The sequence below is a fragment of the Bos mutus genome, chromosome 13 (genome assembly GCF_027580195.1).
Source record: "Bos mutus isolate GX-2022 chromosome 13, NWIPB_WYAK_1.1, whole genome shotgun sequence".
Classification (NCBI taxonomy): domain Eukaryota; kingdom Metazoa; phylum Chordata; class Mammalia; order Artiodactyla; family Bovidae; genus Bos; species Bos mutus.
Window position 1 is genome coordinate 63269209 of NC_091629.1, and position 15851 is coordinate 63285059.

General features: G+C 41.8%; 2 protein-coding genes and 1 long non-coding RNA gene across 9 annotated transcripts in view; 2 read left to right on the forward strand and 1 right to left on the reverse strand.

Annotated features, from left to right (window-relative positions):
- NSUN6 (NOP2/Sun RNA methyltransferase 6) overlaps positions 1-717 on the forward strand; it is an 82797-nt gene extending 82080 nt beyond the window's left edge. Inside the window, exons 12-13 of one of the 3 annotated variants that reach the window (XM_070381892.1) lie at positions 271-460; positions 588-717. The gene's annotated coding sequence lies outside the window, so the exon portion shown is untranslated. Of the gene's footprint in view, positions 1-270; positions 461-587 lie in introns of those variants that run through there. The other 2 variants (XM_005891928.3, XM_070381893.1) reach the window with 2 other exon arrangements.
- A 2424-nt stretch (positions 718-3141) lies between these two features.
- Positions 3142-15851, reverse strand: part of CACNB2 (calcium voltage-gated channel auxiliary subunit beta 2) — a 425961-nt gene continuing 413251 nt past the window's right edge. For all 4 annotated transcript variants that reach the window (XM_070381891.1, XM_070381887.1, XM_070381888.1 and 1 more), the window contains 4 exons: positions 8287-8438; positions 6493-6588; positions 5276-5461; positions 3142-4359 (listed from right to left, as the gene is read on the reverse strand). In XM_070381891.1, coding sequence (XP_070237992.1) covers positions 3871-4359; positions 5276-5461; positions 6493-6588; positions 8287-8438 — 923 coding nt within the window. In that variant the 3' untranslated portion in view covers positions 3142-3870. The remainder of the gene's footprint in view (positions 4360-5275; positions 5462-6492; positions 6589-8286; positions 8439-15851) is intronic.
- On the forward strand, positions 4258-6960 carry LOC138990471 (uncharacterized). 2 transcript variants are annotated; one of them, XR_011466618.1, is made up of 2 exons: positions 4258-5277; positions 6444-6960. It is a non-coding gene; the product is annotated as an uncharacterized lncRNA (long non-coding RNA). The 2 variants fall into 2 exon arrangements; XR_011466619.1 differs by lacking the exon at positions 4258-5277 and adding an exon at positions 5375-5888.

The following is a 15851-nucleotide window of genomic DNA, read 5'->3' on the forward strand; positions in this document are numbered from 1 at the left end:
TTGTTTCCAGGGCTCAGCGTACCCCTGGAACTTTCAGTGTGATTTTAAAACACAGAAAGGCCATCCCTTCTCGTGCTCTCTACAGAACCTTAGGTGCTAGGCTGGGATGGAAATGGTCGGGAAGGAGCCTCGCAGCAAACATGAGAAGTTTTGATTAATACCAGCAAACACCAAAATATAAACAGTACAGGCAAAACAGAAGAAAAAATTTGCATGTTGAAAACAGTAATGGCAGATAAGAAATAGGATTAACATTTGTTTCTTTAACAGACATTTTCCAGTGGTTTCTTTAAAAAAAAAAAAAACGGAACACAAAACACATTCAATCCTAAGGAACGCAGACATTTAAGAAAAAATATGATGGAAGAAAGGGAAGTGCAGAGGAGAACGAATACATTTTTTTTTAACATATTTAATGTTGTCATAGTTATTTCTGAAACAGAAGCATTTTAATTCCACAGTGAGTACATTTTACTTCAAAACCGTGTATCACATTTTAAGTAGTAAAGTACAAATACTTAAAAATGTAACTTAACCACAATTCAACCACTGACCCAGAGACATCTAATTACCTGTGTCTCCACCAGAGTGACTCTTGACCTGTTAACAAGATTGGACCAGCAGCATCATGTCATTGAGCCAAGGGCGAGGATTAAAATGAAGATCTGATGATGGATCAGTTTAAAAGGGAAAAAAAAAAATTCAACGTCGGAGGCAAGAATTGCTGAACATGTAAGGATGAAGGTGAGAGGAAGCTGACGTTGCTGTGCTCAGACCCCCGGAGACCTTTGACCTGCTGGAAGCTGGCACTTGGCAGTCATCGTGGGGAGGGGACTGCAGCCCATGACCTCCCCAGCCCTGGAAGATGAGCCACGTGAGGGAAGTGCAGGTAAGTGTTTAACATACTTTCACCTGTAAGAATCACTCCTGAAATGGCAATTAATACTACTAATAGTAAACAGTGCAGAAGCCAGCTCTTTATTGTTTGAATGACTTTAAACCAGGCTTGTTGAACAGTTTGGTGTAGCTGACAGTGAAGGTTTGACATGAATGCAGAGCAGACCATGTTCAAATGTGGCATTGTCCCGAAGTACAGGATAACTAAGATGGCCTACATTTAGCAGCACCTTTTTGTAACAGTAACTTAAATGAGCAGTAGAGAGCGAGCAGAGGGAAAACCGAAATGGGTTTGACAAGGGGAAAAAAACCCACAGAACTATTCAGAACATTTCCAGCATTTTCTAGGTTAACTACAAAAATCATGATTCTACAACCGAGTTGGTTAAGCTGAAACCTTTGCTGTGTGAAAAGACTTAGAATTTTACATTCTACGAGTCAGTAAATATCCCATTGTCCTTGGGATTGTTTCTTCATTTACATATTTCCCACACACCGTTTACACATACACCCACTAAAAAGTCTTCACAGATAGATGTGCTTATGTCAGATCCTACAATAGAGGTTTCTGAGGAACACTCTGATTTGGACTAATGTGTTTCACAGTAAAGTGAGAAACAAAAGGTCCAGGTACAAAATTTTTAAAAAGGGAATCCGTTAATGTAGTTCTTTGAAAGGGATTAATGGTAGCAGCAAAAAAAAAGATACATACCAGTTATACCTCAAGAATTTAAATATTCCAAAATCATGAACTGGGATGTAACTTTGTATAGGAAAGGTTGGGGGCCGGTGATTAGTGGACATCTTACCGTGATGGAAAGTTGACTGAAAGTATTTTATAAAAGTAACTTTAATTGGAACATGGTTTCCCAATGATGTGACTAATTTACACTGAAAATTTATATATTATGACTAGTGTTTTTATATTCAATAAAGGTATGAGTACAGAGCTAATTAACAGATTGAGGGAAATGGTTCCTCTATTATCTGATAAAACACTATATGTATAATTCATTTTTATAACTCTTGAGTTTTCTTTGGGGGAGGAAAATAATGAATTAAACATGAGACAGTTTTACTTGTAAAGGTCCAAGGATATTTGGCAAGAACCTGGAATAACCAAAGAAGCGAAATAAAAATAGCCATATTTAACAAAATAAGAATTTTTAATGTCCAGGTCTGAAGGTAGGCAATCATAGGAGTTTTCCAGGAACAGACTTCAAGTGCCAGGTCCGTGCACACCTAATACTGTCTTACCTGTCCAGGCATTACTGGACAGATGGACACGTAAGAGAGGCAGAGCAGGTTTCAGCCTCAGCGTGACAGCCACCTCGCAGGCTGCCGACAGCGTGTCCCTGACACCAGGCTCAGCATCTTCTGGCTTCTCCTTCAGGGCAGGTGTCCCACGCAGGAAAACCTCAACATCTTAGTTCACTTCAAGTCACCTCATTTTGCCCTGATTTCTTCTGAAGAGCAGAAACTTTGGTTTTAAGAAGCACTTCTAGGTTTTGACGGACAGTGAAAGTGTCGGAGTGGGTGGGGGAGATGGGGATGGAAAGGGAGGCGATGGATTGAGGAGATAAGAGGGGAACAGCCAGTGGGGCGGGAGGAATCAGGGTCTCTGATTTTCCCCTGAAATTATTCTACAAGCTGTGTAAACGTTTCTCCCTACGACAGACACTCGAACACACGAGAGATCAGACATTTCCAGTGGAACACTCACAGTTAAAAGCGGCCCGTATTTTTCCTCTCCAGGGGCACGACCAAGGAGCCAGCAGGTGGGAGCTCTCTGAGCGAGTCTCCTTTGGCAGCGAGCTCCCCGCTACGCCCTGGCGGCTCCCGCAGCAGCATAGTGAACGGCGGAGCCAGGTGGGTGTGCGCCGGTGGCCCAGGCTGGATGCTTCTTGCGTCTTCCACACTCACACCCTCCACTTGCTCGCACATGCTCACCCCCAGACCCACACGCACACGGGTTCCAGCTCCTAGACTCCAGTGCTGTGACCTCAGACACAAGCTACGCAGGACGTGGTCGTCACAATCAGTGTGAACTGCACGGAGTAGAACAACCCTTGGAGTTTGGTTATATATTTCCCATAATTTATGGTCAGAAATGATAAACTTACAAGGATGGTGAAACATTCAGAAATCAAGCCTTTTCAAGTCAAGCAGCCACACGTATTTACAGTATGTACAGACTAGTGAACGGGGATGGGCGTCGAGTCGATGCTATTACAAATTTCCTGAAGGTGGGCTTTTCTAGTCCCTGTAATTCATAAAGCAGGTCTGCTGACTTGGCATTAAGACTCTAAAATAGTGTGATCAAACTGATATATATATATATTATATATAATATATATAATTATCGTAAGAAGGTGTTTGCAGAAATAACATTTACAAACTGTCTATACAGTACACAATACTAGTACATAGAAAATAGATTCTGACTTTATGATCCCCTTTGTGTAAGGCAAGACTGAATCTGTCCCCAAATTTAGTCAGCCGGAGGTACAAGCAAGAAACAGTGGTCCATGGATGAATATGCAAATCAAGTGCCTACATATTAAAAATTCGGCAAGAATCAGGAAACTCCACTTTTTATCTGGGCCAGTTCTAGCCCACTGGATATATCAACCACATTTTCGAAAACATCAGCTATGCTTCTTAAAATACCAACGCCACTCAGACGGCAACAGATTTGTTCGAGTGGCAGCTACCCCAGACGGGGTTCAAGGTTCCGTAGACAGCCAGAGGCCTGCAGCCTTTCCAGGCCAATTGATAGAGCACTTACAAAAGAAAAAAAAAGTGTATTAATACTCTATTTCATGCTGTTGCTATCCAAGCAACAGCAGTACAAAATATACAAGACAAATCACATGATTGCGGTGTAGACCCCCTTCCCCCCAAGATCGATGTGGGTGGGTGGTGGGTATACAAGACTTAAAAGAACAACAACAACACAAAAGGGCAGGAAAGTCATTGGCGGATGTAAACATCCCTGTTCCAGTCCGCGGCCTCGTTGCGTCTCCGGGACAGCCCTTCCCCGTCCTTGTCACAGTAGCGATCCTTGGATTTGTGGCGGCTCCGCTGTTTGTTGGACTCGTTGTGGTCCTGCTCTCGGTCCGGGTCCCTGGAGCGGTGCCGAGTCTCCCTGTGTCTGTGCTCACCGCCCCCGTGGGGCTCCTCTCGGTGGTTGTGGTCACGGTGCGGGGCGTAGTGGTCTGCGTGTTCGTGCGAGTACTCTTCCTTGGGCTCCGCGTAGGCGGAGTCGCGACTCTCCTGCGTCTCCGAGTCCAGGGTCTCTTGCCTGGAGAGGCCTCGGCTGGTGCCACTGCGATGGTTGTGGTGCTGGGTGGAGGAACGATGCTGGGCTTTCTTGACCGGTTCCGGGCAGTGTTCTTCTTCAGCTTGGGAAGCAGAGCGGCCCGGAGCCCCGCGATCCGTCCTCTGATCCCCTTGAGAACCCTGGAGACGGAGGAGCAAATACAGGAGAACCCCCGTCACAAAGGCAAGTCCTTTTAAGTCCAGTCCCTTTGCGCTGTCCTTGGCGCTTACAAATTAACATCAAATCCAATATAATATAAATGCTACTGGATGTTACCAAAAGAATTAAGCAAGCAAGCTGGGTTAGATTTCATTTCAGCCTTTTAGAGACTTTTTTTTTTCTTTTAGATGAAGGAAGGAGGGATTTCTTTTATACGTTCTCTTGTGGTTCAAATACAGATACAAATTCCTGAGATCTGTCTACACCTGGGTGAACACTGAGCCACACCTCTGCTCAGATACAGATAGGAAGATAAATTCTGGGAATGTGGGCTTTAAGGAAAAAAAAAAAAGATAAACAGATACTTAAATGGCACTTAATGAGACCAGCCCTAGCATAAGATAGTCACATGTATCAAATTATTAATACAACCCTCCATGCTGCTCTATGAAGGGTCACGAGATGCAACCCTTGGGAGAGCCCCATGAGGTTGGTGCCATTAGATGCCTGGGGCACAGGGCCCGGGAGGGATTTGAACCCAGGCGGTCTTGAGTCCAGAGTCTGTGCTGCCGGCCTGTGGAAAGTTTCTCCTCTCTTCCTGTCTTAATAGAGTTAGTGGTCTGTGGTAACCTAAGAGCGGGGGATGATGGGAGGGCAGTCCAAGAGGAAGGGGATAGAGCTGATAGACATATAGCTGTTCTACTTCCTTGTAGGAAGAAACCCATACAACCTTGAAAAGCAACTCTACACCAATTAAAAAAAGAATATGGGGAGAGGGGATCTACATTCACAGGATGCTGTTTACATTGCTTTTCTCACAGCTCTCTCAGGAGAGAGCTGCCTGATGGGAACAAACGCTGCGTTGGCACCCCGGGCGTGGACGAGGGCTCTGCTTACCTGTGAGTTGGAGGCTAGCGTGGGGCTGACGGGCAGGGTGGAGGTGGCTAAAGTGCGGCTGAGAAGGGGGTTGGGGAGACTGCTGCTGGGAGGGTGGGTGGCCTTCCAGTAGGCCTCCAGGTAGTCGGCCAGGTGTTCACAGGCGTCCTCGAGCTGGTTCTCATCCAGGATCACATCAAACAGCTCCTGCAGGGGCAGACATTACAGATGGCACCCTGACACCAGCCCCCGACTGCCCCCCCACCTTAGAGGAGAAAGCAGGGAGCCCCTTGGTCTCTGCTCGTGCTGCCTGACTCCTCCACACACTGTCCTCTGGAGTCAGCTTACAAGCATTGGTCCTCCTCGGGTACGTGTTGACACGAATATCAGTAGTATCAATGACTAGGAAGTGGACAGGTGTAATAACAGTTGTTAAGGGCATGATAGAAAATTTGCTAATAGTGAAAAAAAGGAATTAGCCCTACGTTAGAAGAGAGATGTAAAAAAGAAAAGAAGACTATAAGCCAAACAGTATAGGAAGAAGTCTGTTTTTGACATAGAGACTGTGAAAAGCTGAATCTTGGAAATAGCTGCGGCAAGGGAAGGACATGAGGAAGCCCAAGCCACCTAGAAGGTAGGTTGGGAGGTAGGCAACATATGCATACGTATAGCTGGTTCACTTTGCTGTACAGTGAAAACCAACACAACATTGTAATCATCCTCTCATTAAAAGCTAAAACAAAACCCAGAAGCGTAGTGTCCCCAAGCATGGTATGCACAACAGGGATTCAAGGTGGGAATGGGTTCAGGTGTCAGAATCTGCTTACTGACTGGTTTGGAAATTGGTGTCTGCATGGTTTCAGATCAGTTTCATAGATGGTGATAAAGAGCCAGCAACTTGCTCCCAGATTAGAAGTGAACAATAAACCAACCCCTAATAGATCCATCTTTCCAACCAACGTTCTGAAACAACTGTGTTTCATTTACGATACTATGGATGTGTTAGATGTTAACAAAGCGACATCCCCATGGAACACACTGTAGCCGTTTGCAAGCCACGACCGTGACCTAGACACGTGCTCATGGCAAGAGGTGGTCAGTTCTCTACTTTGGGAAGAAGCCCACTGCTAATGGAGAAGGTTCTCTTCTGGACAAGTGTTTACCTAGTCTGTCTGGTTTTTCTTAACAGAAAGCTGGGCTGATGACTTCAAGTGATTATACTGAACAGACAGACTTACTGGAGGACACTGAGCTAGCTTATCTGCCGCCACCATCTGGACATTGAGGTGCTTCGCTTGAGATTTCCCTCGAGACTTTATTAACCTCTGTAAAACCTGCAAAATACGAGGTTTTTAAACAGGAGCGTCTGTACTCAGGTAGACAACAAGGTTCATTATTCACGCTTTTCTCTGGGACCTTTTTCATACAGCACTCACAGTTTACTAGGCAAGAAAACAATATCTAAGATGATCTGGAAAATTAATACATCTCGGTGGCAAGCTTCAAAAACCACCAGGATGTATTATTCTGAACATTTTTTTGAAGGCTAGCACTTCTCAAACTTTATCGCTCATGATTTATGTTTTTTAAAACTGTTGAGAAATCCCAAGAGCTTTTTATGTGAACTAGAATATTTACATACTAGACATTAAAACTGAGAAATGCATTTAAGAATGACCAATAAACTTCTTGCATGTTAACTTACATCACTTATTTCGATAAAAATAGCTAAAAATTGTTTGCAAATTTCTCTACAACCTGACTTCACAGAAGATAACCAATGTTTCCTCTTTCTACATTTAATCTGCCACAGTACATTACTTTGAAATACGTGAAGAAAATCCAGCCTCTTCCAGATACATAATTCAGAAGAGGAGGACTATTTTAGTAACCTTTTCAGATAATTGTGGATATTTTTCTTTGATACTACAGTAAACAAGTGGTAGCTTTTTAAAGATTAGCTGCCATGGAACATCTGAAACCCTACTCTATTAAATTCCATTGATTTGTCCTGAAATTTGAATGGCATGTCATTTGTTCTTTCCAATAAAAATGGTGTTCTAAGATGACTGCAATAGTCATACCAGTACTTGTCGAGTACCTCCCATTTCATTATGTAGAATATGAAAAAGGCTGGTAGCACCTTTTTGAATAGTCAAAATTTAATAATTTTGCTACTTCAAAGTACCACAAATAACACTTTATTGACTAAATATTAAAATAACAAATAGGATATTTTTGGCTTAAATAAAATACATTCTTAAAACTAATATCACCAGTTTTTGTATTTTTAGTGTGGACACCAGAAATTGTAAGAGTTAATGATTGTAAAATCTTAATTCCTAGCACAGTTAACTTATTAATACTCACACATTTCACAAGAATCCATCTAAAATCATAGGCGAAAGAGGCATCTTCTCATCTAACTTAAAGGTTGCCAGTAAAAAAAATGCACCTTATTCTGACCTAGTCTGGGACATATTTATATTTTAGTAATGCCTTTAGACAACAGCAAGGATCTCCTGTCAAAATACATACCAGGAACTAATGTATCCAGTGTTTTCAAACTCCTCTAAGACAGTGGCAGTAGATGGATTTTCATTAGGACATTAAGTGAAACTTATAACCTGGTAGCTCATGGTGAGGAAGAATGCAGCAGCTGCCGGTGCTGGTGTGGTCTTGCTTCCTGCTTAGACATTCCGACCACTTCTTTTGCACCATCAGTACAAAGGTCAGGCCAGTGGAAGAGGAGGACAATGAGGATTATCAGGGAAATGACCTTCTAGGTCCTCTGAAAGTGTCTCCAAGCCTCCCCCACCAGGACTCCACAGGCCACACTTTGGAAATCACTGTTCTCAGCCATGAAACTTATCATCACTCTCTGCTTATATGAATCTTAATGCTTCTCATCTACCACATCTCTCTCCAAATCCTTAGTGATGGATAAAGAAGCAGCCTGTTCTGAAAGCAGACTATAAGCACACATTTTAGTAAAGTTTCACTGCAGAACAAACGGTAACAGACCTGCTTACCTTAGGAGAAGAAATCTTGACATACACTATAATAGGGGCCAGAGAGGTTTTACTGAGCTGGGCTGGGTGATTGATTGTGTCCGCGTCAAGGACCACCAGTTGAAGTGTTCTTGCAAGTTCAAAAATCCTTTCGATTTCACTCTGAACTTCCGCTGTAAAAGGTGAAGCAGAACTTTATTAAAAGTTCAGCATTTCTAGACCAGATTGAGAGAAAGTAAAATGGTTACTCAGGCAGGTGAGCTCTACAGGTAAGAGGGCTGATAACAGGCATCGTTTGCAAAGAGCCATTCCTTCACAACATCTCGAGAATTTAGGAATTCCTCTCTCAACCAGTTATGAAATTTATTTCTAGTTTCCCATGATGTCTGTGAGAGTCAAACTTTTTGGCTCTCTGTGCTAATTTGTTTTGGGGGCTATAAAAATCACTCCACGGAGTCATTTTATTAAAATGTTGTAAAATAGAAACATGAAGAGAGCTCTTCCTCAAGCCTAGCAGCCCATCACCAGCCTTCCTGTCACTGCACAGGCTTACCTGCGTTTACATGCCACCTCTTGGTATGGAGTCTAGAGATGTTTATGAGCAAGCTGAACTATAGCAGGAAACAGATTTTCAGAATGTCTACGACAAACCTAGCCAGAAACACACTTCTTGTATTTTCCACCAACAAAAAGATGGTCCTGTAACATTCATGCTTTAAAAGGGCAGTTATGTATTGGAGGCAGCACCTCAGATATATAATCTGTCAGACTTATAGAAAAACATAAATTTACTTGAATACCGAAGTATTTTCATTCAGTTCATCTATTTCTCCATTCTCTCTCTTGAGTGTAAAAAGGGCTGTCCTAGAATATTTTCTCTGATGATGGATATATACTGTATCAGTGCTATGGAATACCTGAAATGTAATTAATGTGAATAACTAAATTTTTGAGATTCAGATAAAAGTTAGATAGCCAAGAGCTACGTTTCTAAATATCACAGATCTGTAAAGGACAATATAGCTTCCAGTGCCCACTACAATCATGAAGGGCCAATCCCATGAGATGCCTGGACCTACAGGACACCATTTAGCTCTTCTTGTGCATTTGCATCCATGCAGAATTAACTTGTGTATTATTCCAGAAAAGGCAAGCCACTAGTCATCTGCCTCTTACAACTAAGTGTCCTTTTGTTTACCTGGATGTCTTTAAAATGCCCCAAACCACTAGTGGTATGAGCTTTAAAGTAATATTTGGTCACATTACCACTCATGACACAGTTTTGCTAAAAGAAAAAAAACCTATTAAGCTTCTCAATAGACAAGTTTATAAGAAATACAGAGAACAGACAGTTGTGTAAACTACACCAGTGTAATTTAGTTAGCAAAATTCAGTCTCTGAATACCCTGCAGGATAAGTAGGATAACTGACCTAGTTTCTTAAAAAATTACAAGGAGATAAAAGATATATGGAAAACAGGATTAAGAGATTCAAGGACCTAAGAACCAATCACAATGTGTGAAGTTTATTTGGATCCTGATTCAAACAAATAGTAATTTATATATTTTATGATGCAGAAGTGAATAAAATGTATGTATATATATGTGTGTGTGTGTGTGTGTGTATAAAATGTATGTGTTTGTATCTATATAGTATATGACAGCTGGGAAATGATGCATGGCTGAGTGGCAAGCGTGATGATACCAGGGGTTATTATTAAGGTACAGTAGGGACTTCCCAGGTGGTCCAGTGATTCAGACTCCATGCTGCCAGTGCAGGGGCCCAGGCTTGATCCTGGTCAGGGAACTAGATCTTGAGTGTTGCAACTCAAACCTGGCGCAGCCAAATAAATACATAGTAAAAAAGAGGAAAACGATAATGGCATTATGGTTTAAATAAAGGGTCTCCACTGTTCAGAAATACACACTGAAATATTTATAGATAATATAAGTATCTTGGATTAACTTCAAAGTAAATGGTTGAAATTAGGTAACCAGTACCTGGGCTTTCTTACCACATACTGTTCATATATATTTCTTTCAATCATTCCTTTTGTAACTATGTCTTCTCTTGCTTCTTGCTTCTTAAATTTTTTATTCCAATTATAACCTTGCTTCTCTGTGCCCTGTGTTTTCACAAGCCACGATCACCAGTAGTAAAGTTCCAATCTAAGTTTATTGTAAGCATTAAGAAATCTGATTAGTTTACAGCTGACATCATACTCAGTGGAAATGCTAGAAGCTTTTCCTCTGAGATTAGGAACCACATAAGGATGTCTACTCCCGCCACTTCTTTCAACATTGGATTGAAAGGCGTAACCAGAGCAAGTAGGCAGGAAACAAAACCAAGGCTTTGTTTTCCAACCAAATTGGAAAGGAAGTAAAACTCTCACTGTTTGTAGCTGACATGATGAGATTTATATATATATATATATATATATATATATATATAAAGACTCTACCAAAGACTGTTAGAACTAATAAATGAATTAAACTGCAGGATATAAAATTAGTATGCAGCACAGCTCAGTGGAATAAGATGAGTCTCTCTCTCTCTCACACACACACACACACACACAACAATCCTGCCATTTGCAACAAGACTCATGGACCTTACCAGCTTTATGCTAAGTGAAATAAGAGACAAATATATAATCTTACTGAAATGTGGAACTGAATAAAAAAAAGCAACAAGTTCATAGATACAGATAACAGGGGGTGGTGGAGGGTGATCAAAAGTACAGTTAAGTCCCAAGGATGTAACTGGAGTTAGTGATACTATTTGAAAGTTGCTAAAGAGTGGATCTCAAGAGTTCTCCTCACAAGAAGAAAATTTGTAACTACATAAACTTGTAAGTAATCTTTCTGTGATCGTTATACAGTATATACATGTGTCAAACCATGTTGTAGACCTGTCAGTTACGTTTCATTAAAAGAAATTTGATCACAAAGATTTTCATCTGTGTATCAGTTAATTACAGCTACTGACACAGTCACAAGAGTCCCATGCCTTAAAAAAAATAACTTGTTTTTTTAGAGGTTTGAGCACTATTAAAAAATGATTATGAATGTAATTCATTGTTTAGTTGCCAAGTCATGTCCGACTCTGCAACCCCATGGACTGGAGCTGGCCAGGCTCCTCTGTCCATGGGTTTTCCCAAACAAGAATATAAATGCAATACTTGTTATTAAATCTGGGTAACATATAAACATAAAATAATCCATTATCTTATTATGTATCCAAAAATTATATCTATTTATGTCAGTAGCTTAATATATGTATCATGGACATGTGTGTATATATGCATATATTCTAGTATTCTTAGATACACAGATACCTTCCACTTTTTAAATTAAGGTGGAAAATGAGATATTCTTTAAAAACTTAAAGATTTTTTTAGAAACCCAATGCAACATATTTGTAAATAAACCTTTTCTGAAGAAAATGCTTTTAACTTCCAAGCACAAAATGATGCTTTCAAAGAAGCGTGCCCATACCAGTAGGTGGGCACACTAGTATGTACTCTTGGACAGAGTGCATCATGCTGAGAATTTATTTCAAAAGAAATGTCAGTGCTGCTGATGTTCATTTCTGAAACTGAAAAGCCTTATTTATCTGTCCAGATCCCAATCTCTTACACCTACTGAATTTAAACTTGCTGCTGATACTATGAAAAACAGTATCGAGGTTCCTCAAAAAAGAGTTGCCATATGACCCAGCAATCCCATCCCTGGGCATATATTCAAACAAAACTGTAATTCAAAAGATGTGTGCACCCTTATATTCATATCAGCACTATTCACAATAGCCAACACATGGAAACAACCTAAATGTCAACAGATGAGCAGATAAAGAAGATGTGCACATACACAATGGAATACTGCTCAGCCGGACTCTGTGGGAGAGGGGTGGGGGATGATTTGGGAGAATGGCATGAAACATGTATAATATCATATAAGAAATGAATCGCCAGTCCAGGTTCGATGCGGATACAGGAAGCTTGGGGCTGGTACACTGGGATGACCCAGAGGGATGGTATGGGGAGGGAAGAAGGAGGGGGTTCAGGATGGGAAACACGTGTACACCCGTGGTGGACTCATGTTGATGTATGGCAAAACCAATACAATATTGTAAATTAGCCTCTAATTAAATTTAAATTTAAAAAATCCGCCATTTGCAGCAACATGAATGGACCTAGAGACGATCATACTAAGTGAAGTCAGAAAGAGACAAATACCATATGATACTCCTTACACATGGAATCTAAAATGTGACACGAACTTATCTGTGAAACAGAAATGGACTCAGAGGGCAGACTGTCAGTAATGTAATAGTAGTTCCAATGCCATTTCATAATCACTAAGCACAGATTTTTCATTTTGGCAACTTCTTTACTTAGCCTGAGAAAGGAAATCTGTTAAAGCCCTCTGTCAGCCCTGTCTCCTTTCCCCAGACCCAGGAAGGTTTGCCTCAGGGCACCTACTTCCCAGGCACCAACATGGCTTCTTAATCCAGCTGTTTGATCCTTGGGTAACAAGGCTTAATTTCTCAGAGCCCCTAAGTATTCTTTTCTGAAACATGGAAATGAGGACTAAGTGTATCAATGTGCAAAATATTTATTTTGGTGCCTGCTTATAGGAAATGCTTAATAAATGTCAAGTATTGCTTTGTGCCAACCTGCTAACATGTATCACACTGCGTTTTGATGATATGACTGAAACTTTTCCAACAGGCAGTGAACTGATAGGAAGACTGGCAATAATACATACTTACTTTGATTCCTTCCCTCAGGACAGTGCTTAGGACATATCTGGGACTCAAAAATTGTGTTGAAAGAATGAGTTAAAAAGGCAAAAAATATAATCATTGTGTATATATATATATATATAATGTAACAAATATTTGCCTTTGTGTTTAATTGTGTTTAATTAGAGGATAATTGGTTTACAATGTTGGCTGCTGCTATACAACAGTGTGCATCATCGCACATCATTATACATATATTTATACCCCTTGCTCTTGGTTGAACCCCACCATCCCACCCCTCCAGGTCATCACAGTGCGCCGAGCTGGGCTCCCTGTGCTGTGCCGCAGTCTCCTACCAGCTGTTTTACGCCTGGTAGTGTATATGTGTCAACGCTGTTCTCCACTTGTCCCACCCTCTCCTCCACCCACTGTGCCGTCTCCTCTCTGCGTCTGTGGCTCTATTCCTGTAGGTTCATCAGTACCGTTTTTCTAGATTCTGTATATCTGACAATATACAATGTGTTTTCTCTTTATATTTGCCTTTTTAGTTGACTATACATATATGAGAAGCTGCTGTTGTAGAAACAAATGCATTAAATCTTCAAAAACATTAATCGTGAACTTGGCAGCCAAACTATATATAGGTGAAGTACTCCCTTTGGGTGGAGATGTGTGTAGCTGGGCCATCAGAGCAGTGTTGTGGAATTTTAAGTGTTAATTCCTTAAAATAGACATGGCTATGCCTGTAATGATTAATTAGGTCATTAATTAGGAGGAGGGAGGAAGTGAGATTCAGATCAATAGGCCCATAAATTTTTTTCCTAAGAGAAGGCAGATGGTCAAGTAAAAGTAATCACATCACGCACTGCTCAGTGGAGGAAATCCTGGAATGGTAGTCCAGATGCCCAGGGTCTAGCCTTAGCTTTATTCCTTAGTGCCTTACCTACACCACACGGATCCCTTCCCTTCCTGTGGTCCTTAGGTCCTTCACTGCACAGTGGTGACAAGATGGGTAGTTCTCAAACCCTGGCATGCACAGCAGAGTCACCTGGCAGGCTTGTTGAAACAGACTGCAGGGCCCCGCCTCCAGAGTTGCTGACTTCATAGGTCCGGGTGGGGCCTGAGAAGGCGCATTCCTAACTGATGCTCCCAGTAGTGATGCTGTTGATGTGGAGACCACACCTGAGGACCAGTGAGCGAGACGCACGCTCGGGTGTGCCACCCCAGTTCCACAGTGTTACCACGTAAGGGATGAGTTTCTCTTTAATTGACGCTCCTCCTGAGACAACTACATTCACAGCAGTTGTAAGAAACGACGGCGCCCAGTGCACTTTATTACCTAGTTTTCCTCAGTGGGAAGTCCTACAAGACTACAGTGCAACATCACAACCAGGATAATCCGTCTTCCTCAGACTGCCTGAGTTTTATGTACTCATCTGCGTGTGTATGCGTACTGAGTTCTATGCAGTTTTATCCCCTGTGTAGCTTCCTGTATCCATCACCATAGTCCAGAGACACAGCAGGTCCATCAGGATAAGGAAGAAGAGACCAACTTTTAACAAGTTATCTCAGCTGACTGTTCCACTGGGCTAAAATCATCTACCAAGCTGTAAACATTTTTGTCTGACCACCTGGTTGCTAATATACAAAGTGAATGAATTCCTCTCCTCCCATGCATTGTCTGTTACAACTACAGCCAAATACCAACTACATCTAGAAAAACATCTATTTCCGCTTTATTGACTATGCCAAAGCCTTTGACAGTGTGGATCACAATAAACTGTGGAAAATTCTGAAAGAGATGGGAATACCAGACCACCTGACCTGCCTCTTGAGAAACCTGTATGCAGGTCAGGAAACAACAGTTAGAACTGGACATGGAACAACAGACTGGTTCCAAATAAGAAAAGGAGTTCGTCAAGGTTGTATATTGTCACCCTGCTTATTTAACTTATATGCAGAGTACATCATGAGAAATGCTGGGCTGGAGGAAGCACAAGCTGGAATCAAGATTGCCAGGAGAAATATCAATAACCTCAGATATGCAGATGACACCACCCTTATGGCAGAAAGTGAAGAAGAACTAAAGGGCCTCTTGATGAAAGTGAAAGAGGAGAGTGAAAAAGTTGGCTTAAAGTTCAACATTCAGAAAACTAAGATCATGGCATCTGGTCCCATCACTTCATGGGAAATAGATGGGGAAACAGTGGCTGACTTTATTTTGGGGGGCTACAAAATCACTGCAGATGGTGACTGCAGCCATGAAATTAAAAGATGCTTACTCCTTGGAAGGAAAGTTATGACCAACCTAGCTAGCATATTCAAAAGCAGAGACATTACTTTGTCAACAAAGGTCCATCTAGTCAAGGCTATGGTTTTTCCTGTGGTCATGTATGGATGTGAGAGTTGGACTATAAAGAAAGCTGAGCTCAGAAGAATTAATGCTTTTGAACTGTGGTGTTGGAGAAGACTCTTGCGAGTCCCTTGGACTGCAAGGAGATCCAACCAGTGCATCCTAAAGAAGATCAGTCCTGGGTGTTCATTGGAAGGACTGATGTTGAAGCTGAAACTCCAATACTTTGGCCACCTCATGCAAAGAGTTGATTCATTGGAAAAGCCCCTGATGCTGGGAGGGACTGGGGGCAGGAGGGGAAGGGGACGACAGAGGATGAGATGGTTGGATGGCATCACCGACTCAATGGACATGGGTTTGGGTGGACTCCGGGAGTTGGTGATGGACAGGGAGGCCTGGCGTGCTGCGGTTCATGGGGTCGCAGAGAGTTGGGACACGACTGAGCGACTGAACTGAACTGAACTACATCTAGCTTCACTTCCTTTAC